Genomic DNA, 25,999 nt, shown 5'->3' with positions numbered 1-25,999 from the left:
AGGCCTCACAACCCAAAAAGCAAATAACCTGATTAAAAAGTGGATGGAGAATATGAACAGACACTTCTCTGAAGAAAAAATTCAGATGGCCAAAAGCCACATGAAGAGAAGCTCCACATTGCTAATCTTCAGGGAAATTCAAATTAAAACCACAATGAAATATCACTTCACAACAGTTAGGTTAGCCAACATCGAAGAGACAAGAGCAACAAATTTGGCAAAGATGCGAAGAAAGGGGAAGCCTCCTACACTGCTTGTGGAATGTAAACTAGATCAACCATGTGGAAAGCAATGTTTAGGTTCCTCATAAAACTAAAAAGAGAAATACCATTTGACTCAGGAATTCCAATCCTAGGAATTTACCCAAAGAGAATAAGATCTCAGATTCAAAAAGACACATGCACCCCTATGTGTATCACAATACTATTTACAATAGCCAAGATATGGAGGCAACCTAAGTGTCCATCAGTAGGTGAATGAATAAAGAAGATGTGGTACATATGTACAATTGAATATTATTCAGCCATAAGAAGAAAACAAATCCTACCATTTGCAACAATATGGATGGAGCTAGAGGGTATTATGCTCAGTGAAATAAGCCAGGTGGAGAAAGACAAGTACCAAATGATTTCTATCATTTGTAGAGTGTAACACTGAAAAGCGAAACTGAAGGAACAAAACAGCAGCAGACTCACAGACTCCAAGAAGGAACTAGCGGTTACCAAAGGGGAGGGGTGGGGAGGCAGGGAGAAGGGGATTGAGGGGTATTATTATTGGCACCCATAGTGTGTGTGGGAGGGGGTCACGGGGAAGGCAGTGTAGCACAGAGAAGACATGTAGTGATTGTGGCATCTTACTACACTGATGGACAATGACTACAATGGGGTGTGGGGGGGACTTGATAATATATGTGAGTGTAGTAACCACAATGTTTTTCATGTGAAACCTTCATAAGAAAGTATATCAATGATACCTTAAGAAAATTAAAAGACTGTTACAGGAAAGTTGCATTTTCTAGGCTGGTTCTCTCTGTTTTATGCTAAACTTCCATCATCAGAGGTAAGTGACATGCTATGCAAAAAAACCCAACCCAGACTGATTTCGATGCTGAGATTTTTGTCTCTTGATACCTGGATTGGTTTTTGATTTACTGAATTGGTAAGAACAAGATTAAGAAAACCCATAGGCCAATTTCACTTATTTTAAGTAGAGTTTAATTTCAATTTCACTAGTTTGTTTTCCTACTTTTTGTAGGAAAATAAAATGAAACTCAACAGAGTATAAACCAATGGTTCCTTGTTCAGACTCCTGGTGTCTGACTAATTCATTTGTGTGTGTATGAACTTGAGGAATCCAGTTAAAAACACTACAAATTCCCTAACCAAGACAAGTATTATGAATTTTATAAGTAATTGAAATAGTTTAGTGCAGTGGAAAAAGCATGGGCAAATGCTTCTGGAAACATCAAATAGAAATGCATTCAGTTCTATGTGTACTATTTGCCATCTGTTATTAAACTACTAAAATCTAATCTGGGGTGAGTTACTCAACTAAACCACTCTAAGTATGGGTCCTCACCTGCAAAATAGCAACAAAAATGCAGGGTATCATCATAGGCTTTGCTGTCAGACTTACATAAATAACATATGTACAATCCTGGCACAGAGCAGGGTTCAAGAAATGTTGGTATCTTTTATTCCTCAAGTAAAATCCGTAGGCACTAGAGGGTCTCTCAGCATGAGAAAAAAATGTGAAAACCATCTTCTAAATTTTCCAGTTGAAAAAACTCCAAATTTTAATGGAGTATTTTGGGGCTATACTGTCATTGCCCAGGAACATGATTATAGCCGCTCCATATTGTGTTGTTTATCAAAGAATGTGCCTGTTGTCAGACAGTGGGGCAAGCAAGCTCAAAATGTGGCAGAATAGAAGGGTCTCAAAACCTGAAGTCCTGATGGAAGCCAGGTCTACTCACTCCATGCTAAAAGTCCCCAAGTTTACATCACCTAGTTGTGACACACGCCCTGCCACTCGTCCCTCAGCAGTCCCTTTGGTGGCTCGTTTGTGCTTTTCAGGAATTTTTCAGTCACTAACAGGACAGCTGCACCCCATCCAGTCTGATAGGACAGGATGAGTGAGTCTGATCATTACTGTTGCCACAGGGCCAGCAGGCACACAGCCGGTGGAAGGCAAACATCTTTTCTAAGGTGATATAACAAGCCATTTACAGAAAGAACTTTTAAAATAGTCCCTACTCTTGGATTTACCCAATTAAGTCACATTTTCTCTGGGACTTAATGGCTTCAGGCTTTACTCTCACTTCATAAATCACAACCAGAAGCTTGGGAAAATGCTTCAAATTATACCAATCAATAGGTTTTTATTGACTGTTTACAATCAGCCTCATTCTATACCAAGTACTGTAAGAACCAGGTGCCTAATGTGAGGCCTGACCATCCACTGCCATGACACTATTTCAGGCCTTACAAGTAACCCAGGCCCTTTCCCCTGGGGCAGCTCATTGCCATCAACCAGCATTCAAGGGCCTGGCAATCTGGCCCAAGCTTGCCTTTCCAGATACTATGATTATTTTTAATCTTCCTCTACTATTGTCCCACCATGTCTTGTTGGTGTGTCCCCATTTTCATTATTATTTTTTCTCTCACCAAGAACCTGTCTTTGCATCTGTTTGCTAAATAATTAACCATTTTTTTATGACTCATGTCAAATCCTACCGCTTCCATGAAGCCTTGCTGTACCACTCTCTTTGGAAGTACTTTCTTCTTTGAACTGATTATAGGTTGGCTTACTGTATCACTAAGAGGACTCTTAGTTATCAGTGCATATGTCATGTCAAATCTATAAACTGATGCAGGATCTGAATCATTGCTTATTTGAGGTATATTCACTATGGTAACTTTCTCATAACAAGGGTTAAGTAATAGCTGTTTAGTGTATTATACTGGTGAAAGAAGTTGCTTTAGAGGTGCACCTTTGAGAACAGGAAAAATGAACTAATTTAGACATGGGGATGGCCTATAATCAAGAGGCAGAAAGGAGAATGCATGATGTTCCTCAAGGGAACGGCAAAGAATTTACCACAACCTAAAGCTTAGACAGCATGAATAATAATAGTGGTTCACTTAGTCCCCTCCAGCCCCCCAAATAACTTCACTCTTAGGCCCTGCATAACCACTGAAGATCTCTAAACAAGAAAGCTATTATCAGAACTTTGAGTTACTGGGAGCAATACAAAATGCATAAGAAAAGCTGGGTCTAGAAATGAAGATACCAGTAAGATATCCACTGCAATAGTCTAGGAAGAAAAGAGGTAAAAAGAACCTGAATTAGGGAAGTGGATTTGGGAACATAAAATACAGAGATAGGATCAAGGCATTAAAAAATAGCAATGCAACGGTTCCCAGTCTGAGTAACTTTGCAGACAGTGTTCCTTTCAAAATATAGAAATGAAAGAGAAAATATTAGGGGAAAAGATTAATTCCATTTTGAATATCTTGAGTCTGAGGTCTTATTAAGATAGTCAGGTGAAGATATCTAAATGATAAATGATAAGTATTGCTGGAACTGAGCAAAAGGTTGGAATGGAAGCTCTATACTTAAAACTTATCAGCAGGATGCTCCAGCCAGTATAATGGAGGAGGTGGCCTAAGCACACAATATGAATAGATGTTACAAGGGCCAAGGACAGATCCTTTACTAATGTCTACAATGTGAGAGCATCAGGAGCAAGAGGGAATGGTCAGAAAATAAGGGAAAAACTGGATAGCATGGTGGCATAGAAGCCAAGGAAAGGGCATGATTCATCATTTAGGGAACTAACAATAAGAGATGCCGAATCACTTACCTTGTTGAAAAGATGAAGGTTAAAAGCATAAAACTCAGTTGAATAGAAAATACTGAAGAAAAAAAAGATTAAACCTAAATTAGCGCTATAAAAGCAGTATCTGTAGCATGCTTACTGGCAGTCTTAGTTTTTTCTGAAACTTGTGGGAACTCAACTAGAAAAACAAATGAATAAACCAAATAACCATGCTGCTAAACTGATAGGATCATTTAAATTAGTGGGGCTGAACTGTTCTTATTGGAGATATCCCCAGATACAATCTATGATACCTCTACTCAGGGCTAACCTAAAACCCTTTGATTTTAGATTTGGCCATTTAACTTGTTAAATTTGGAAAGAGCTGGTTTATACTATGAGTATTTATAGCAAGCAGCATAAATGCAGTAGCATATAGCAGATATTTTGGAATATGTGTATTGCTGGAACTGAGCAAAACGTTGGAATGGAAGGTCTATACAAGAGGTTCTCTGATATTAAAATTGCCAAAAGTTGTCTGTGGTATGACAGCATACATAGAACAAAAAGTTGATTTTTGAGTCTAGTAGTTAATTGCATTTTACAGTCTGCTTCTTCTTAAAATGAAATGAGATTACATGGGGTATATTTTAATGGAAAAGATGATTTAAATATTCATATTTTAGCCAATTCAGCCAATTATTATACTTATAAAATAAGAGTGTCATATATTACAAATCCCACTTTTAATTCACAGTAAAGGGTAAGATTAGCTTAAAGTCATAATAAAATCAATTGGTGAAAAAGTACTCAATCCAGCATTTGAATTTGACAGACACTATGCCTTCTTTTATTTGGCATCAACTATTGAAGCAGATATAAAAAATAAAGGCGATTAAATCATATGTACGTACCTGGTCTTTTCTTAAAGAACAGATACACATGATAAGATCACTGAGTACATCTCATATGAAACTTTCTTTCTTCATTGAGTTAACATTCAAAATGAATTTAGGGAACACAAATTGCTAGGCTTTGCTATTGAGGAGACTGAGGGGAGAGCAAGGACATCCCATCTTCCAACTTACTTATGACCAGTATGAGAATAAGGCTGAATTCATCCAGGTCAATGTTTGGGTTAGAGAACGTGTCACAGAATGTGGTGTAGATGATCATGAGGAGCACACCGCTGCTGATAGTGCCAAAAGGTGGTTTCTTTCTTTCAAGCCAATCTTTGATGTGTCTTCGGACAATCTGAAATACAGAGATCAACAGGTTGCCTCTTTTCAGAGATACACGGAGTTGAATCGGGCATTGCAAAATGATTCTGACAGCAGAAAGACATATAGGAAAGAATAATTTGGAGGATGGCCACAGTGGATTTCAAAGCTTCTATGCCACACCACTCTACTGCTGGGGAATTTAACATTTGTAGTGCAACTTCTACGGGCGTCCATAATGAGAGCATATTTTCAACTACATTCAGATCCATCCTTAATCATGCCAAATGCTCTCTGCTAGCTGTCACTGAGACATGCCCATTAAGCCTCCCCAAAGTTTATCTCCTCTGCTGATCCTAATGGATGGGTGTAATTATCATAGTCCCCTTTGCCTCAACAGACAATTCCAAGTGCGACTTTGGGAATCTTAAAAATCTGACATCTTCAAGAATTTCAAGATGGTAGATAATTGAAACTGATCCATGGAACATATTAATATTTAAAACTTAAGCAATGCACCAGAAGTTTTTAATTAAATTATAACTCATGCTTGAAAAGCAAAAGTGCATGTGTTGTGGGAGTTTAAATAATTCAAACTCTGAATATCCAGACTTTTTGTGAATCCAAAGACAAATGGCATTTGCATGCTTTTAGAATTCTAGAATTAACACTTAAAAATGAATAACTCTGTCCTAACTTTCCTACAAAAGAATGAATGAAATATAAAGTTATACAACAATGCTCTCTTACTTTAAAATCATTTCAGATATTTAAAATCAGGACAGTCTGAATATTGGTGATAACCTTCCTTTGGATATAAAAGTAAACCACTCTATTTAAAACCTTCCACTTTTGACAGAAGCTGAACAAACTCTGTAATAAGGACAATAGTTGAGATATATTAAGTTTTGAGTCACTCATTATCCTGCACAATTGAACATGAGATTTCACAACAGGCTGAATTACCCTGATCCATTAGCAATAATGAGGTTAGGGAACTTCTCTGGACAAGGCTGATGGGGTTCTGACATCCACTCTGTCACTAAAAAGGCTTAATTTGCAATGGAGCATACCTTCACAGATACTCAAGAACAAAATAAACTACTCTCAAGAGAACCTATGAACAACATCATCTATTCTTAAGGACTCAGTAAGTGAAATAACTGTTAATAAACAGAGTCTTGGCAGAAAGCTGACCAGTTGGCCCAAGGTACAAGTACAAAATATTGGAGGTTGGGTGGGTGGGAATGAAGGAAATACACACACACACACACAAACACATACAAATACTAATAATGGTTAAATATTTAAAAACAAAACATATCTTGGAATTAAAGTGAGAGCTGGATTTATTTTAAAAATGTTTTTGTCTTTATTTTTTTCTTGAATAAGTGATCCCAAGCCATGGTAATTATCTAGTGTTCATTTCTTTCTTTCAAGTTTAAATGTAGTGACATGTAGAGAAATAAGAGTAGTTCTGGCACACAGTATTACACTGAGCAATGTATTAGAACACAGATTTTTAGGTACCCAGATGGCCCAATGTTCAGATATGTCACTGTGGAGGTAGCTGCTTATTAGAAGGCTACCGTGACTTAATTTAAAAGGTCATCTCATAATTTCTTGTGTTTGGTAGCATAAAGCTGGTAGTTGACCATATTTAATACAACTCAACTTTAGGAAGTAAAATAAATGAAAACTACAGAGCTATTGAAATTGATACAGTCTTCCAATCTTATTTTAATATACAATAGTTAAAAACACAAAAATCCTCTCTCTGCTTTAAGTTATAGAATATATGATCCCAATTCCAAAAGTAAAAGTATCTTCTTTTCCCACCACCACTGACCCCTCTGACAAAATAAACAAATAAATATGAATGAGATATAACAAGGAAGTCAAAGCCATTTAAAAAACCAAGACAAATCTCTAATCATCAATTGCCTTTATACTATAATTTGACTTAGTCAGCCCAGGTACCTCTTTCTTCATTACACAATACTCAGTGTCAGCGTAAGAATGACAGAGAGAGATGGCAGAGTAGGAAGCTCCTGAGTGTACCTCTCCCATGGACACACCAAAGCTGCAGTTACATATGGAGCAACTCTCTCTGAGAATGACCTGAAGACTAGCAAAACAGCTCTTCTACAGCTAATGAAATAAAGAAAAAGCCATATCAAGAAAAGTAGTGGGGCAAAAATGTGTGTTGGTCAGGAACCAAACGCCAGTATGGTGACCCAAAAGCAGGATGTGTGTGTCATAGGCATGGAGGTCCTCCCTGAGGATGAGACCCCATAATATCTGGCTCTGAAAGTCATCAGGACTTAACCCCAGAAGCTTTGATAATCAGTGGGGCTTACTTCTGGAACAGGCAAAAGGCTATACGACTGAGGGCTCTTAAAGGGTCTGAGCACCATCTCTAAAACCCAGCATAATATAATCAAAATTTAAGAGAAGTTACAAATAAATAAAACCAGAAATGACAGAGAAATTACAACTGACACCATAGGAATACAAAGGATTATAAGACTACTATGAAAAATTATATACCAACAAATTGGACAAACTAAAAGAAATGGACAAATTCCTAGAAATAAACAATCTCCCAAGACTGAATCAGGAAGAAATTGAAAAACTGAACAGACTGATCACTAGTAATGAATTTGAACCTGTAATCAAAGAACTCCTAACAAACAAAAGTTCCAGAGCAGATGGCTTCACAGGTGAATTTTAACAAATATCTAAAGAAGATTTATTACCTATCCCCAAACAAGTCTAAAAAATTGAAAAGTAATGCTTACTCTTCAAATTTATTCTATGAGGCCAGCATTACCCTGCTACCAAAACCAGACAAAGACACTACAAAAAAAGAAAATTACAGGTAAATATCTGGGATGAACAGCAGATGCAAAAATCCTCAATGAAATATTAGCTAACGAAATCCAACAATACATTACAAGGATCATTCACCACAACCAAGTGGGATTTATTCTAGGGATGCAAGGTTGGTTCAATATCCACAAATCGGTATGATATACCACATTAACAAATGGAAGGATAAAAAAACATATGATCACCTCAACAGATGCAGAAAAAGCATTTGGCAAAATTCAACATCATACTTAATGGTGAAAATATGAAAAGTTTTCCTATAAGATCAGGAAAAACACAAGGATGCCCACTTTTACTTTTATTCAATATGGTATTAGAAGGCCTAGCCACAGCATTAAGATAAGAAAAAGAAATAAAAGGCATCCAGATTGGTAAGGAAGAAGTAAACCTGTCACAACTTGCAGATGACATGATACTGTATATAGAAAACCCTAAACGCTCTACCAAAAAACTATTAGAACTAGTAAATGAATTCAGTAAAGTTACAGGATACAAAATGAATAGAAGAGATCAGTTGCATTTCTATACACTAATAACTAAGTAGAATGAGAAATAATTAATATAATCCCATTTGCAATTGTATCAAAAAGAATAAAATACCTAGTAATAAATTTAATTAAGGGGCAAAAGACCTGTACACAGAAAACTGTACAACACTGATAAAAGAAACTGAAGATGATACAAGTAAATGGAATGATATATCATGCTCATAGACAGGAAGAATTAATATTGTTAAAATATCCATATTACTCAAGAAAATCTACATATTTACTGGAATCCCTATCAAAATAATAATAGCATTTTTCACAGAACTAGAGCAAATAATCCTAAAATGAAAATTTTAAAAATTGAACTACAAAAGATCATGAACAGTCAGAGCATTCCTGAAGAAGAAGAATAAAGCTGGCGCTATCACACTCCCAGATATCAAACTATATCACAAAGCTCTAATAATCAAAACAGTATGGTACTAGAGCAAAAATAGATACAGAGATCAATAGAACAGGATAGAGAGCCCAGAAATAAACCAGATTTATATGGTCAATTACTCTATGACAAAGAAGGTAAAAATATACAATGGGGAAAAAGCCTTTCCAATAAATAGTGTTGAGAAAACTGGAGAGATACATGAAAAAGAATGAAATCAGGTCACTTTCTCATACCATATATAAAAATAAATTCTAAATTGATTAAAGACATAATGGTAAGACCTAAAACCATAAAACTCTTGAAAGAAAACAGGCAGCAAACTCTTGTACATTTGTCTTAAAATATTTTTTTGGATTTGTCTCCTCATGAAATGGCAACAAAGCAAAAATAAATAATTGGGAATAACTACATGAAACTCAAAAAATTTTGCATAGAATAGGAAACTATCAACAAAATGAAAAGGCAATATACTAAATGGAAGAAGATAATTGCAAATGATATATCTGATAAGGAGTTAATATCCATAATATATAAAGAACTCATACAAATGAATGCCAAAAAAATCCAAAGAATCCAATGAAAACATGGGCAGAGGACCTGTTGTTTCCAAAGAAGACAAACAGATGGTCAACAGACACATGAGATGCTTAATATCACTAATCATCAGGGAAATGCTAATCAAAACCACAATGGCATATTACCTCACACCTGTTGGAATAGTTATTATCAAAAAAGCAAGAGATAGCAAGTGCTGATGAGACCATGGAGAAAAAGGAACCCTGTGCACTATCAGTGGGAATGTAAGTTGGTGCAACCACTAACAGTATGAAGGCTTCTCAAGAAATTAAAAATAGAACTAACATATGATCTAGCCATCCAACTTTTGGGTATATATCCTAAGGAAACAAAACTACTATTTCAAAGAGACATCTGTATTCACATGTTCATTGCAGTATTATTTATAATAGCCAAGTTATGGAAGCAACCCATGTCATCAATATATGAATGGATAAAGATGTGTGATATACATATACATGATATATATATATTACTCAGCCATAAAAAAGAATGAAATTTTGCCATTTGCAACAATGTGGGTGGACCTAGAAGGCTTTATGGTAAATGAAAAAAGTCAGACAGAGAAAGACAAATTACTGTGTCATTTTACCTACATATGGAATCTAAAGACAAAATAAATGAACAAACAAAACAAAACAGAAACATTCTCATAAGTACAGAGAACAAACTGGTGGTTGCCAGAAATAAGGAGCTGGAGGAAGGGAATTAAGAGGTATAAACTTCCAAAAATTATAAAATAAACTAGCCATGGGGACACAAATACAGCATAGGGAATATTGTCAATAGTATAATAATAACTTTGTACATTGACAAATATTAATTACACTTACCATGCTGAGTATTTCAATATGTATATAAATGTCAGGTCACTATTTTTTACACATGAAACTGATATAAAGTTGTATGTTGACTATATTCCAATAAAAAAAAAATTGAAATGGCAATCCCTATGAAACTACCAGCAACATTCTTCAATGAACTGGAACAAATAATTCAAAAATTCATATGGAACCACCAAAGACCCCAAATAGCCAAAGCAATCCTGAGAAAGAAGAATAAAGTAAGGGGGATCTCACTCCCCAACTTCAAGCTCTACTACAAAGCCATAGTAATCAAGACAATTTGGTACTGGCACAAGAACAGAGCCACAGACCAATGGAACAGACTAGAGAATCCAGACATTAACCCAGACATATATGGTCAATTAATATTTGATAAAGGAGCCATGGACATACAATGGCAAAATGACAGTCTCTTCAACAGATGGTGCTGGCAAAACTGGACAGCTACATGTAGGAGAATGAAACTGGACCTTTGTCTAACACCATATACAAAAGTAAACTCAAAATGGATCAAAGACCTGAATGTAAGTCATGAAACCATTAAACTCTTGGAAAAAAAACATAGGCAAAAACCTCTTAGACATAAACATGAGTGACCTCTTCTTGAACGTATCTCCCCGGGCAAGGAAAACAACAGCAAAAATGAACAAGTGGGACTATATTAAGCTGAAAAGCTTCTGTACAGCAAAAGACACCATCAATAGAACAAAAAGGAACCCTACAGTATGGGAGAATATATTTGAAAATGACACATCCGATAAAGGCTTGACGTCCAGAATATATAAAGAGCTCACACGCCTCAACAAACAAAAAACAAATAACCCAATTAAAAAATGGGCAGAGGAACTGAACAGACAGTTCTCCAAAAAAGAAATAGACGGCCAACAGACACATGAAAAGATGCTCCACATCGCTAATTATCAGAGAAATGCAAATTAAAATACAGTGAGGTATCACCTCACACCAGTAAGGATGGCTGCCATCCAAAAGACAAACAACAACAAATGTTGGTGAGGCTGTGGAGGAAGGGGAACCCTCCTACACTGCTGGTGGGAATGTAAATTAGTTCAACCATTGTGGAAAGCAGTATGGAGGTACATCAAAATGCTCAAAATAGACTTACCATTTGACCCAGGAATTGCACTCCTAGGAATTTACCCTAAGAATGCAGCAATCAAGTATGAGAAAGACCAATGCACCCCTATGTTTATCGCAGCACTATTTACAATAGCCAAGAATTGGAAGCAACCTAAATGTCCATCAATAGATGAATGGATAAAGAAGATGTGGTACATATACACAATGGAATACTACTCAGCCATAAGAAGAGGGCAAATCCTACCATTTGCAGCAACATGGATGGAGCTGGAGGGTATTATGCTCAGTGAAACAAGCCAAGTGGAGAAAGAGAAATACCAAATGATTTCACTCATCTGTGGAATATAAGAACAAAGGAAAAACTGAAGGAACAAAATAGCAGCAGAATCACAGAACTCAAGAATGGACTAACAGGTACCAAAGGGAAAGGGACTGGGGAGGATGGGTGGGTAGGGAGGAATAAGGGAGGGGGAGAAAAAGGGTGGTATTAAGATTAGAATTAAGAGGGCTGTACAACACAGAGAAGACAAGTAGTGATTCTACATTTTGCTACGCTGATGGACAGTGACTGTAAAGGGGTATATAGGGGGGACCTGGTATAGGGGAGAGTCTAGTAAACAAAATATTCGTTATGTAAGTGTAGATTAATGATAAAAAAAAAAAGCAGTTCCTGTGTGGTGACCTCCAATGAGTTCTACACAATGGTATAAAGGGCATATAAAAGTGTAGGCAAAGGGTCTGTTTGTGTTTATACAGAGGATCAAAGCCTAATTTGGCTACCCCGAAAATGAACTAAGATACAATATGAAAAAGAACTTCCAACATCAGCACTCTCGGGAAGACTCATGCCAGAAGATGACCATCAAAAAACCCCAACAAAGATCCATGCACGGCTACAGGTGTAGATGCACTCATCCCACCAGTTCCTGGACTTGCCATGGGAATGAAGAAGGAGATATCTAAGCTGGCCTGTGCATACAGCAAAACAACAAATTTGACTGGATCTAAACTGTTGGAACTCAACCAAGAATTAGGAGAAGTGCAAATTGTAGTGCTCCAAAATCTTACAACTACAGACTATTTACTGTTTAAAGAACATATGGGATGTGAACAGTCCCCAGGAATGGGTTGTTTTAATTTGTCTGATTTCTCTCAGACTGTTCAATTTCAGTTGGACAATATCCACCATATTATAGATAAGTTTTCACAAATGCCTAAGGTGCCTAACTGGTTTTCTTGGTTTCACTGGAGATGGCTGGTAATTACAGGTCTGCTTTGGTTATGTAACTGTACTCCTATTATGTTAATGTATGTGTGCAATTTAATTAGTAGTTTAAAACCTATACATGCTGAAGTTACTCTACAAGAAGGTATGTCAAAGAAATAATCAATCTTCCCAGGTTTTCTTCCACCTGCTACTTCTATAGCTTTTCTTCTTCCTTCCTAATTATAACCCTTAAGTAGAATTCGTGCCTCATATCGAATTTACCAAGTATCATAATTCTTCCAAGTGGTAAAGATACCTCAAGACAAATGCTTGGCATAGAAGCCACAGGGCATAAAATATGCAAAGAAGTAAAAAGCTAACTTTTTCAAACAATAAGACTTCTCTCTCACTTACCAACTTAACATTTCCCTGTATGGCCCCGGAAGATGACTGGTTAGCCAGAGACGGGTAAGATTCCTCAAGGGAGGAACAACCTAAGACAGGCACAGTCGCAGGGGGGCCATCAGGTGAGAAAATAGGGATCAACAGAGGTGAGGCTTAGAACCTCCCCCCAACCCCCTGTTCTGAGAGAAATCTTCTGCATACATGGATGTTTTATTGCCCTTGTCTAGCTTGGATTAACACATAGTCTACAGGCACACACCTGATCATCTACATTTGCTCTCTTACAACACTAAACTATGTTTTCTACCTTTATCTTGTATCTACCTACCACTTCAGCATTTTATTAAAAATAATAATAATAAAGAGAGAAATGTGGTATCCACATATAAATCAAGTATAAAAATCAAATGAATATTCATATTTGAACTGTTTATAGTTCATAATGCATGATCCAAACCAAAAGCCTCTGAGATGACTGCCCTTGCACTGTTCACCATGTAAGAACTTATTCACTATGTAAGAATTTGTTCTCCATGTAAGAACTTGTTCGTTATGCTTCAGAAGATTGGAGACTGACGAAAATTAGGCTTGGGGTGGATTAATGATTGTGCATTGAGCATTGACCCCCCTATACAGAATTTTACTGTGGTTAACAACCATTTGATCAATTAATATGAGAGATGCCCTCACAAAAAAAAAAAAAAAAAGTACACACTTCCAATTGTAAAATAAATAAGTAACCGGGATGTAATGTATAGCATAAGGAATATAGTCAATATATTGTAACAACTTGGTATGGTGATAGCTGGTACCTAGAATTATCATGTATATAAATGTTAAATCACTGTGTTGTACACCTGAAACTAATGTAATACTGTGTGTCAACTACCCTTCAATAAAAAATACTTATCTAAAAAAAAAAAAATTGAAATGTACTCAGGGCCATAGTATAGGAGGACTCTTTCAACAGGGCAAGAAACATGGGCTGCTAAGTACTCCATCCTTCTAGCCAAATGCCTTTCTTCTAAATAGGTCAATGTGTTAATGCTGGTTACTTAATATCGATATAGGTAACAGTCTGAAAACTGAACAGACCCACAAGTAAAACAATAATGTTAGAGGAAAACAGATTGTCTTTCATTGGTTTTAGTCTTACAGTGATATTTGTCTATGTTTTCTAGGTAAACTATTTTATAACTTGCCAGGTTCCATACAACTTTTCCATCTTATCCTAAAATCAAATTCACAAAGCAGGTGCTTTTGTACAATGTAGCTAGAAAAATATTAAAATGTTTCATAAACTACCGGGTGAAGTAGTGTTGATATGCCTCAAAGATATGGATTGCATATAAACTCCAGGATACCTCATCCTCTCTAGGTTTAGCTACTCACACGTGTGACCCAATCATTCTCCACTTGACAAGAATCCATGCCATGTTTAAATTCTCCAGACTTCTTTGTCTTATTGTACTATAAGATTAGTATAGAATTTTAGTATTTAACTTTATAGTATTATAATGTTTATAATATTTAGATTATAAGTATATAATCTTACAGTCTTCTAATGCTTAGTAACCTTAGAGGAAACAAGGCTTTGCCGGAGATAGAGCAACACAATCTGATACGGACACGTCAGAATTCACTCTTGGAGAAAAATAAAGTCAAGAGAGGTGGGAAAAGGCATTCTGGTGAGGTGGCCAGTTGTAGCTTTCTTCAGAACCTTTTTATTATCAACTTATAGGAAAAAAGGTGGGAGTTATAGGGTGCTGTTTTGGAAAATGTTTTTCAAAGGTGGTAGAAATTCTATTTCATTAACATTTTTTTCATGAATTTCTCAAATATAATGCATAAAATAAGTATTTGTTGTAAGCATTTTGATGGATTGAAGGGTTTATCTGAGAAAGAGAAGAAATACTTCAATAAACCTCATTTTATTTCTTTCTAGAAGTGACAGAAGAAGCAATCTCCTAATTGTCTTTGGAAAGACTAAACTGATCTCACAGACTTACAGCATCCTTGAGCTGGAAGCTCTTAAACTCCTTGTTCTACACATGAGGTAAGTGAGGCCTAGGAGTCATGTGAATAGCCATTCAGAAGCAAAGACCAAACCAGGCCTGGCACCGTATGACAGTCAGTCAATAATGATTTCAAGCCAACAAGGACTGTATGGGAAAAATACAGAAAAATAAAATTCACCCTCAGAGATGTAAATACAAAATTGAGTTGGTAAAGTTTTCTCATCACTAACGGATTAAGGAAAATATTTTCAAATCATCCTTCCTGGTCTTTCTCTTTTCCTTCTTGTTCCCACTGTTAATTAAGGGGTAATGATAAAGTCTCATTTTAAAAGAAGTATATACAATCTATAGAAATGTTTGTTGTCATAATGTGGCACTTGTAGTTAACAACCCAGAAACCACCTTGCCTGGGAGCTATTTCCTCCAAAGTCGGTACATATGAGCAATTCTAGTGAGTTCCTCAAAGGTCCCATCAGGAAGTTTAGGTGAGTCACTTGGTTACAAATAAATTCAGAGATAAATGCACACACAGGTCCCTGGTGTCATGTAGCTTACATTCTTATCTGAGGAGATTTAAAAAAAAAACCAAAACAACAAATAGACAAGAAGTAGATGATGATCCATACTAAAGAGGACAGTACGGCTGAGGGGTTACAGTACTTCACTGGAGGAGAGGTCTTTCTGAGGTGAAAGGTGAGAGGGTATCCACACAGAAGGAGCAGCCGCACACAGGTTCTAAGCAGGATCAAGGCTGCTGTGTTTGAGAAACAAGCACAGTCAATGAGACATGAGTGTGATGGGCAAGGGCGAGAGTGCTAGGGAAGTAAAAGGGACTTGAAAATAGTGGATATGGAGATACAATTCTTTAAGTAGGACATCTGGGAAGTGCTGAATGCCCTTTTAAATTTAAGGTTTTAAATTTGAATTTAAAAACAAAAACAAGATGAGATCAGTTACGTGTTTCTTTCTGGCAAATCTGGAGATCTGGGGAAAATGGCTGTTGGGGGCTCTGTGAGAGAGAATTCAAAGTTTTCTTCAGCCAATCTTTTTCTAAAGCTTATACCCTACTACTGCGTATGCTATTAAATGCACTTAAATAGAGTCTCTGCTTCTAGGAAGCACACAAATAAATTAAATACTCTCCTGATAAATATTACTGATCAAGCACTGTGGGAGAACTCAAATTTCCAAAATTCCCTAAGAGAATGTCTGAGTTATAACACGAATTATTTTCAGAACCAAGAAAATAACCATGGACTTAAACTAATACTATCCACAGTGTAAACTGTCCAGAGTGGAGAAGGTCAGGGAGGTTCTGTTATGTCTCCCTAAGACAGCATTTCCCTTGCTGATCACAGGACTCTCAGCTCTCATTCACCCCGTCACTTGCTCACTCAACACATATTCATTGGGCATCTACGGTCTAGGTCTATAATGGTAAATGAAGCAAATATGGTTCCTGTACTTACGAAGCTTACAGTCTCACAGGGAAGGCAAACATTTCACAAGCAAATGGAAGATAAGTATATATTGGGACAAAGGCCAGGAAAGGAATCAAACAAGGGGCAGCGATACAGGCTAAACGGGAAGCACACTTCAAATAGGTGGTTCAGAGGAGGTATGAATCAGAGATCAAAGGAGCAGTGAACTAGGGTGGGAGGGTGGGTGGAAGGACATTCTAAATAGAAAAATTAAGCAGGAATCGAGAAAGAGCCAGGAAGGCTGGAGTGTAAACAATACGGCACAGAGAGGTTAGACACATAGACAGGGGACGTGATATTTTTTAGGGTACCTGTGACATGAGCAGCGCTAGGGGAGAGATCTTTTTTCAAGTATCATTTCTATAGTTAATTAAATGGCATTCCTTGAGTGCTTTTAAATCCTCCCCTTTTATTGTCAATTTAGTCCCTTTTCTAAGTATTAAAATTTTAAAAAATTACTGCACGTATGGTGGATGTTGTGATGTGTCACCCCAAAGTATCTCTTCAGGAATGAGGTGCTTAGTCCCACGTTTGTAGGGCCTGTTGGTTGACTGAAAGACCTTAGCTGAGTTCCTCTCTGGGAATTGCTGCTGAGAGAGTCAACTCACCCCAAGATGGACCTCCCAGGGGAAGTGAGAGGGAAGCCAGCACCGCGTGGCCAGTGCAAGAGCGTGAAGACCAGGCGCTCTTGTCTGAGGCAGGACGGCCCTGAGGGACCATCCCAGCCGAGGCCCGGGCTAGGACTGTGCCGTCCTAACTCTTCCCTCATTCCTGTCCTACTTTCTTCATGCTGGATCTAAGGATGCTCCCCCAGCAAACTTCCTGCATGGAGACCTCTGCCTCGGGGTCTATTTCCCGGAGAACCCAACCTAAGAGAGCATGTAAATATTACGTGTCTATACGTACCTCATTTTTTACAATTAATATTTCAAAGACTTGCTTCTTTAGTATTTGGAGATGATTAATATTTCAAAGAGCTGCTTCTTTAGTATTTGGAGATAAGATGATTTTAGGAGCCACAGAGTACTTACCTGTGTGAGGCTTTATGACGACAAAACTGCACATGCAGCCATATTTCATTTAATCCTCACAACAGCCCTTTATAATAGGTACTATTATACAATTTGCTAAATTAGGAACCTGGAGGTAGGGAAATTGAGTTGGCCAAGGTCACATAGAAAATAAAAGGTAGAACTAAGAATTAGAGTCTAGCGCGCTTAGACTCTTAATATTCTCTTTTCTTCAGCCTTGCTCATATTAGCAGCACATTAAATGCTGCACTCCAGTACTGTAGCTATCTATGATTCAAAGAAAAACAGCGTTGTTGTTGAATTTGTATGCTTGTAATTAAATGATATGCTTATTATTAACCTGTCATAAGGAGTTAAAAAAGAAGAAATTCTTCTTCTGGTAAATTCAGTAAGAATGCTAAAGGAAACTATACTTTCTAAGGTCTAATGTTAAGGGCTAGTAGGAGTAAATGTTTATTTTATCAGTTACATGGCCACAAATACACTGGTATTGGAGAAATGTATGAAGAAGCCAGCCCAAGGGAGAGGCTTGTTCCCAACCATGCTGAGCTCATTCTCTCCGAAATGCTGAGACCTTACTGGAAGCAGCTGAATCAGGTAATGATTCCCTAGACGTTTTCAAGCTAGCCACATAGCTACAAAAAAGGGATAATAAATTTTGAAAATCAAGAGTCTGTACATATAGCTATCTGCAGGGCAGACTGATATTAATTAAAAAAATAAAATACAAGAATACTGTGATTGATGAAGCCTTGTGTTTCACAGCCTTACATTTTTATTTAACTTGTTCCTTCCTCTGAGTACCTTTTCTCTCAACTGTCCTGGCATTACATAAGAATTCATAATTGTGTCTATAAAGACCAGAGCGGATAGAATTGGAACCCTTACCTGTCCAATAATGAGAGGAACCACAACAGTCATAAAAAGCTGAGAAAAAATAGATGTAAAAGGCACAGAAGAGGACGAGCCAAGCTGGAAAACAATAATATAAAAGGCATTAGAATTACTTTGAATCAGTTACCAAATATTTCTGTCAATTAAATAATGCAAGAAATGAATCCTCTCACATGCACCAAGAGTTTGGTAGCTATATATATTCAAAAAACGAGTGAAGTTACTTGAAATTTTCTAAATTTAACACAAAATAGACTGCTAAGTACTTTAATATGTAATTTTTATTGGGAAACTAAGATTGAGGAAAAACAATAACTACTGTTTTGCAATTAACTTTAATTGTTTATTATTAAATACTTTTCTGGATAGTCAAGTCATTCTGTGTTCACACTCTCCATAATCATGACATATTTTACTTATAATCACAGTTAATTAACTGTTAAATTAATAGTTAATTTCTATTTCATCAAACTTTCAGATACCTAAAGGAAAAAAGAGGTAAGTCTCATTTTTCTCTTATCAATAAAATGTTTTATTTATGCAAATGAAATAGTTTTTAACTTTCCCACCCTTTAAAAACAAAGGCAACGCTTCTCATATCCTTTATATGTTCTTACACAAAATCTAGGATATGAGAAGTCCTGAAACATAACTTACTTTTCCATTTAAAATTTCAATGTGTATTTCCTATATTTGTATGTCTTAACACTGTTTATAATCCTTATTTTTTTTTCTCCCTTCTTATTTTTGGCTCTTTTTTTCCTAATGATTGCAATCTCAGCTTCATAAAGATCCTATAGCCAGCAGCAAAAGACAGTGTTTATCTATGAATACGCACTCATATTAGCCTCAATCACCAAGAATTGCTGTCTTCCTACAAACTTTCTAATAGTTTTCAAAATCTCCTTCTGGTTTCCACACCTCTGAGGACAAACCATAGCCTGTTCCATACATGTTAATGTCTTTTATGAGTCCCTTTTGCAACCAGGTTCTCCCAAACCACCAACAATGAACCCCCTGTCTTGGAACTTACTTTTACCCTTGCCCCTGCAGACCAAACCTCAATTTTCATGTTTACCTAAGTTTAGTTAAACTTGGAAGGAACTTTTGGAAAGTAAGTTTTGTGAAAGACATTAAGGCACTAATGACTGAGGGCACAGAATGTTAAACAAAACAAATCAAATATTAAGATTAGGGTTAATAGCTCAGAATGAAATGATGCAGGATCAGTGTTTTCACAGATTGCTGACTTCTGCATGAAATAACTTACCGAAATCTTTTCTACACCTTGGTGTGTTTTATCAAATTCTGCAGCCCCAAAGTACATGCACTCAAAATGCCAAGAATGTATGTCTTCCCCATCACTGGCCTGCATTCATGTGTTGCTAGCTTCAGCACTGACCACTGGCAGTCAGTTTAACATACAATTGTACCCTTTAGCATTTTCCTCCATGACCCATATAAACTAAAGAAATGAAGGACAAGCAGAAAAAGTGAAGAACACTTAGGACTCCTGGTCTGTGAAATGTTACATGGCTTTAGATATTCCTTTTCATGCAAGCCAAAGTACTAATTACACCCTATAATAGAGCAACTATACCCTTGAAGCACAAGGTATATAATAAGTATAGTCTCTCCATAAATATTACCCTGAGGATGTCCTAGGGGCAAGGGTTAAAAAAAGAAAAATGATCTTTTACAGAGAAATTGAGGCACTGGATGAATAGAAAAATAAACTTTGAAGAACAGAGTTTTCATGTTCAAAAACCATCCAGCTCAGTGGTCTAGCCGTACAGTTCACAATGTTTGGAGAGAGGCAGCACCATTCAGGGTGATAACGCTCAGGCAGAGGGTGTCAATTCTTGCCAGGAATAGCCTGGGTGATCTCACTTTTCCTTGTTCCTCCTTCTATCTCAACTTGATTTAAAGTTATGTAACGTGTCTTTAAAAATGTTTTAATGAATAACTGTATCAAGCTATATTCCTCCCACATATGCAGTGCTTAACCCAGGACCTGGCAGATGAATGAACCTGTGCAGAGCAAACAAATGAAATAATTTGTAAATATGAAGTACTAAAAAAGTGACAAACTCTTATTCAAAAATCATATCCCTCTATTTTCTAAAATTAAAAAAACACAAAACTTAAGTTTATCTAAAAACTTATTATCATGTGGTATTGTCATTCACTCACTTGGTATTATTTTTTTCACTGCTGGTTTGTCACTAACAGTTAATTCTAATGTGCACTTAGAAACAAAGAGCAACTGTGCACGCCAAGAACCACGGTAAGAAAGGACCTCTGATACCTTCATTATGACATCAAACTGGCTGTGCTTCTCAAACACATTCAAGAAATTTTTCATCCAAATCTGCTCTGTGATAATAGTCCTCCTCCACTGGGAAGGCTTGTTTATTAAACCAAAAAGTGTTACTGCAGAGCAGTAAACCCAGAGATCAAATGGAGAGAAAAGTTAAAACACCATTTATTAAGTTAATTTTGAGGGTTATTTTTAATCCCAATTCTATCTAGAAGACTGAATATAGGCATAAGAGAGGCAAATGAAAACTCATTTCAACCATCGTGTTAAAGGATATTATCTATTTTAATTTCCCCATCCATCATATAATAGATCATTTGGATGTTCAATGTTTGGAAGCCTCATGTTCCTAGAAGGGCTTCTAGGGCTATGGGCTGAGGGGGAGATTGTCCACAATCTCCAAGATCCCTTTGTCCTTTAAAACACCTATGATGTCTGATCCACTTACAGGGACACAGGGCAGAGCAGCCCTCCTCTGAGGCTTTGTCAGATCAGGGCCAAAGCAAGGTAGCCAGGGATGTAATTAACTGGGTACATGGAGCCAGAATAGGTGCCAGGGATGCTGGGGAGGAATTCCCACAGGATGGCTCCCTTAGAAGTAGCTCTGAAAGGAAGGAAACCTCAGTACTGTGGTCTAACTTGGCACAGGTCCTTTCTTTTGAATCCATCACCAGACCTGTTGCTATGGTCAGTGTGAAGTAGCAGAGGTACCTATGGGGAAGTTTCTGATGCTATGAAGTATGTCCTGGCATCCAGAAGAAAGAAGAGCGAACATCTGGCATAGGTTAACATGAGAACATGACTTGAAAACTACAAGACTTGATCATTTTGTATGCAGAGTTGATTGTAACTAAAGCAGAAGGAAATATGCTGCCTGGGATATTTGGTTCTTCACATTTTAATGAGGAACCTGTCATGGTTTCTGTTATAAAGACCAATGTGATAATAAGAAGCATCAGTAATTTGCACATTTGGATGAAGTTGCATATTCAGGATAAATTTGTATCTTATCCTGTATCTATTCAGGATAACCAAGGGCTCTGGGCTTCATGGAGCTACCCAGAGATTTAAAGGTAATATGCCTCATACTGCCAACCCACGGTTTAAGATATAGCATGCTGAACAAATAATCCATTCATTGGCTAATTTCTAATAGGAATGTAGTGCTTTAAAACAGAGAGTTCACAATTCTGTTTATTTGTTTTAATATTGTGTGAGAAGAAATGTTTCAGTGAAAATTAAGCATGTGGGAACTTAGGACCTTCATATTTGTGTGGAAAATGGAATTTCCAATGGCCAGGATCCTCTCCTGACCCCTAAACTACTTGATGATGTAATTGGCTTACTGCTAGGCTAATGTTTCCACACCCATAGGCTGTAAGATATTATAGACTGAGTCGCTATATAAAGAGCTCTGCCCAGTTCTCTGGTGGGGGCAGATCCTGCCAGGATTATGGACCTGCAGACTGCTGGATGCAGAATCCTAGTGCTCGACCTACCACCATGAGAATAAAGCCAGGTATAAACGCTTTTATCCCAAGAATGTTCTGTTATTTCTAGGTCTCGCTGAATCCACAGTGAACTTGCCTAGGGCTGAAACCTTCAGGCAAGACATGTTCAATCATTCAAATAGTTACTGGTGCCTCCTGTGAGCTAGGGGCATGTTCTAGGCACCGAGGATCTGAAACACAAAGCCTTTTCCAAGAACTGCTTTTTAAAAGTTGAAATAGGTGATAGGCCCACTGTAGGGAGAACGGAAGTTCCCATGGCCAGGATCCTCACCTGACCCTAAACTACTTGATGATGTCACTGGCGGGCTGCTAGGCTCCTGCTTCCACACCCCTAGGCAGTCAGCTATTATTGACTGTCACTCTCTAAAGAGCTCTGCCCAGTGCTCTGGGTGGAGGTAGATGAAGGAGGACTAAAGACCTGCAGACAGTTGGGTGCAGATGTAATTCTAGTACTTGACCTATCTCCGTGGGGAACGAGCTGGGTAATAAACCCTTTTATCCCAAGAATGTTCCATGGTCATTCCTCAGTCTCAATGAATCCATAGTGAATTTGCCCTGGGCTGAAACCCATTGGCAAGACATCCAGCTATCACCAAGTGAAAACATGCTCCTTTATATGGAATGTTCTCCCCACCCCACTCATATCTGGAAAAGTTCCAGTCTTTTTTCTAAGACTTAGTATTCAAGAATTACTTCTTTAGGAATTCTTTCCAAACCATCCTCCCCAAATGCAGACTTGGTTACGCCCTCTTTGGTGGCTCTGTGTTCCTATTGTACCTTACAGAGTTACTGGTTGCTCTTGTTTATAGACCTATCACTCCCAGTAGACTGTATGTTCCTCAAGGTCAAAGACAGGGTCTTATTCATATTTATATTCTCATTTGACCGCAAGTGTGACCACATCTAGGGTAGTATTCCTAAAACTTTGGCACATCAGAAACATCAGCAGCACTTGTTAAAACACAGACTGCTTGGCCCTGCCCTCAGAGTTTCTGATTCAGAGCACCTGGGGAGGATGGCGAGCATCTGCATTTCTAGAAAGGCCCCAGGTGATCCTGATGCTACACACTCTAAGAACCACTCATTTAGTCCATAGCAGATGCTTGACAATTGTGAGTTCAGTTAATGACTGCCCACAACACGTAGGTAGGACAAGAGGCTGGACAAGGTTTTCTTTTCTTTACATCCTTCCAAATACAAGTGACAAAACACTGCTTAATTGACAGACTCAAGAAAGGACCAGTAGCCTGGCCTCCCAACCGTAACCTATAATACAGCAACAGCAACATTTATTGTGTACTTTCTAAGTCCCAGACACCTCTCTAAATGCTTAGTGAGTGTTGAGAAATGTAAAGAGCAGACCCTTCAGGTAGGCCTTATTAGTATCCCCATTTTCATATAGGCAACAGTGGCACAGAACAGGTAAACAACTTGGACAAGGTCACCATAGCTAGTAAGTGACAGAGCCAGGACCTAAATCCAGAAGCAACGCTCCACAACCCTCACGCTTAATCTCCACTGCATATTCAACACGGAAGGTACAGAGCTGTGAAATGGGGAAGGGGACAGGACGGGAAGCCGAAGCTGGGCTCCTCTTTCCTTGCTCATGTGTATGCGCGTGCAGACTGCATGGAGACGGCGAACTGGAAGGCAGACAGAAGTGAGAAGAGGGAGGAAAAGAATGAAACAGATGGTGGGGAAGCCTGATAAGCAGTCATTGATGATTCAGCCTTTATCAACTGGGGTTCCGACTTGAACCCCAGAAAATCACCTGAGCGACTATTTTCTCAACTCTCTCAAGGATGGTACATACCAGGGTAAATGCATCAGAAAGAGTTCGTCCCATACACGTGATGGATGTCTTAAGGCTCGAGGACTTAATTCTCTAACCTGGCAGAGAAAGGCTATATGGAAGCAGGATTGGCTGCTATGAATCCATTCAATTTAAGAGCTTCTTGATTTGGAAAGAATCTGGGGATTCAGTCAGTAAAATATTATGAGGCCAAACCAGCAAGACCCAGAAAGACAAATAAGTAACTATTCTTGATGAAGAGATGCTGACTGTCTCTAAAATCTTAGTTATCAGCCAACAGTTAGAAAACAGATGGTGCCTTTTAAATCACTCCTGTAAGTGAGCTGACCTGTAAATTGTCATTAATGCACCAGGTCTTCACTTGCTCTGCTGTGTAACCAGCCTTTTATCTCCTACCAGGGAAATCCATTAGCCACAGGCATCTCCACTATTTGTGTCTCTTCTCAGCTATTAAAACATTATTGTATTAAATAATTCACCCTTGATGACTGGTCGTCGCTCTCATTAGCACCACATTCAGGGAAAAATAAGAATAGATATTTACAGTTTATACTGTAGATGACCAATGTTAAAATCTCTTTTGTGAGACAATCAGGAAGGAGCTGCTTCAGCCATAGAGCAGGATTTGTTCACTTCCTGCCCAGTTTTCCTCTCCTCTCCAACCACTACAGGGCCTCAAAGCCCAGCCCAGGGTAGGAGAAGGGGAGAGAGGAGGGCACTTGCTTGCTACTGGCTCTAACTTTCTTGTACCCACACAAAGATGCACTCCTAAGACCTACCTCCTTCCTGTCACAAAGACAAGCATTCGGATAAAAGAAGGCAGAGGGTCCCCAGTGCCCAATTCCCGAAACCCTTTTTGATTTCCATGTTTTCCAGAAACCACAGTTCAGTCTTTCTGCCATTCCTACTGTCTCTTCTCACACAGGGATACATGCAAACTACATTGATCTCTCACACAAAATCGATGACTTAAATGTATACCAGCTGACAGGCTCAAGATCAAAATGACTATGATTTTTATCAAAATTAAGAATATGAAATCCCCATATGGTCAAACAGCCAGACTGATTCAGCCATGTGAGTTAAATCACAATTGGGTTACTGCATGGAAAATATATACTAAGTAGAGGAAATGATTCTTTTAGATCTAGATGCAGGGTATTTTTCCTTCTCTGAAGTGAAGAACAAAATAGGCTTTAAGTATTTTTTAAAGATAAGAAAATTTCATAAAATGTTTCTTTTCATTATATGTTAATTTAAAATACAAGATGAAAAGATTACCTTCCAAATAATAGATGGAAACTATGTACAATGGTAAGTTCTGGTTATTCAAACCACGCAGGATGCTTAGTGAAATGTGTGCAAATGAACTATAAGTTGGCTTATCATGATCCAAAGAGGGAAGCTGTGGGGGGACAGGCTCTATGGCGCTGCGAACCAGAGGCAGAGCTACTTGGAGGCATTTAGGAACAAACTTTGCTCCTAATTCTCCGACCACAGAATCTGGCCTTGTCACTCTGAGTTTGGTTCAGGAACCACAGAGCCTACTGTTGCTAAGTAGTCCCTTCAGTGGAGCAAATGTTTACGTTCTTCCAGGAGAGTGCGCTAAGCCGGGGGGCAAGGCTGACACAGGAAGCAGTGTCTCTCTCTCCTTCTGGCCTCTTCGACCTGCTCCAAGGCCCGGGAGTTGGGGAGGGAACAAGGGGCAAAGGAAAAGCCTGGCTAGGTCAGTGCCACTGCCTCCCTTCCGGGAAGTCTGAGGAGTCCCGGATCAGCAGTGGAGTTGGCCTCTCCGCATCAGTGGTCCTTCCAAGGGTAGGGAGTTTATAAATGTCACCTCTACAGCATTTGCAAATGGCTTACCAGATGCTCCCCCTAGCCCATTACGGTTCAATAAGGTCTGGGGGGAGCCTTGGCATGAGCCTTTATGAAAGATTC

General features: G+C 38.1%; 1 protein-coding gene and 1 long non-coding RNA gene across 7 annotated transcripts in view; one reads left to right on the top strand and one right to left on the bottom strand.

The window, feature by feature from the left end:
• Positions 1-25,999, bottom strand: part of SLC10A7 (solute carrier family 10 member 7) — a 237,929-nt gene that overhangs the window by 37,623 nt on the left and 174,307 nt on the right. For 3 of the 6 annotated variants that reach the window (XM_073232598.1, XM_073232603.1, XM_073232599.1), the window contains 3 exons: positions 18,412-18,495; positions 4,909-5,074; positions 3,866-3,917 (listed from right to left, as the gene is read on the bottom strand). In XM_073232598.1, the coding sequence (XP_073088699.1) occupies positions 3,866-3,917; positions 4,909-5,074; positions 18,412-18,495 (302 nt within the window). The remainder of the gene's footprint in view (positions 1-3,865; positions 3,918-4,908; positions 5,075-18,411; positions 18,496-25,999) is intronic. The other 3 variants (XM_073232601.1, XM_073232602.1, XR_012129626.1) reach the window with 2 other exon arrangements.
• LOC140848544 (uncharacterized) overlaps positions 1-25,999 on the top strand; it is a 52,598-nt gene that overhangs the window by 24,872 nt on the left and 1,727 nt on the right. Inside the window, exons 2-4 of the long non-coding RNA XR_012129627.1 lie at positions 14,939-15,049; positions 17,989-18,120; positions 18,896-18,915. This is a non-coding gene — a long non-coding RNA (uncharacterized lncRNA). The remainder of the gene's footprint in view (positions 1-14,938; positions 15,050-17,988; positions 18,121-18,895; positions 18,916-25,999) is intronic.

Source organism: Manis javanica, chromosome 3 (genome assembly GCF_040802235.1).
Source record: "Manis javanica isolate MJ-LG chromosome 3, MJ_LKY, whole genome shotgun sequence".
Taxonomy (NCBI): domain Eukaryota; kingdom Metazoa; phylum Chordata; class Mammalia; order Pholidota; family Manidae; genus Manis; species Manis javanica.
The sequence above is the reverse complement of the archived record's forward strand: the minus strand, read 5'-3'. Positions and strand labels throughout refer to the sequence as shown.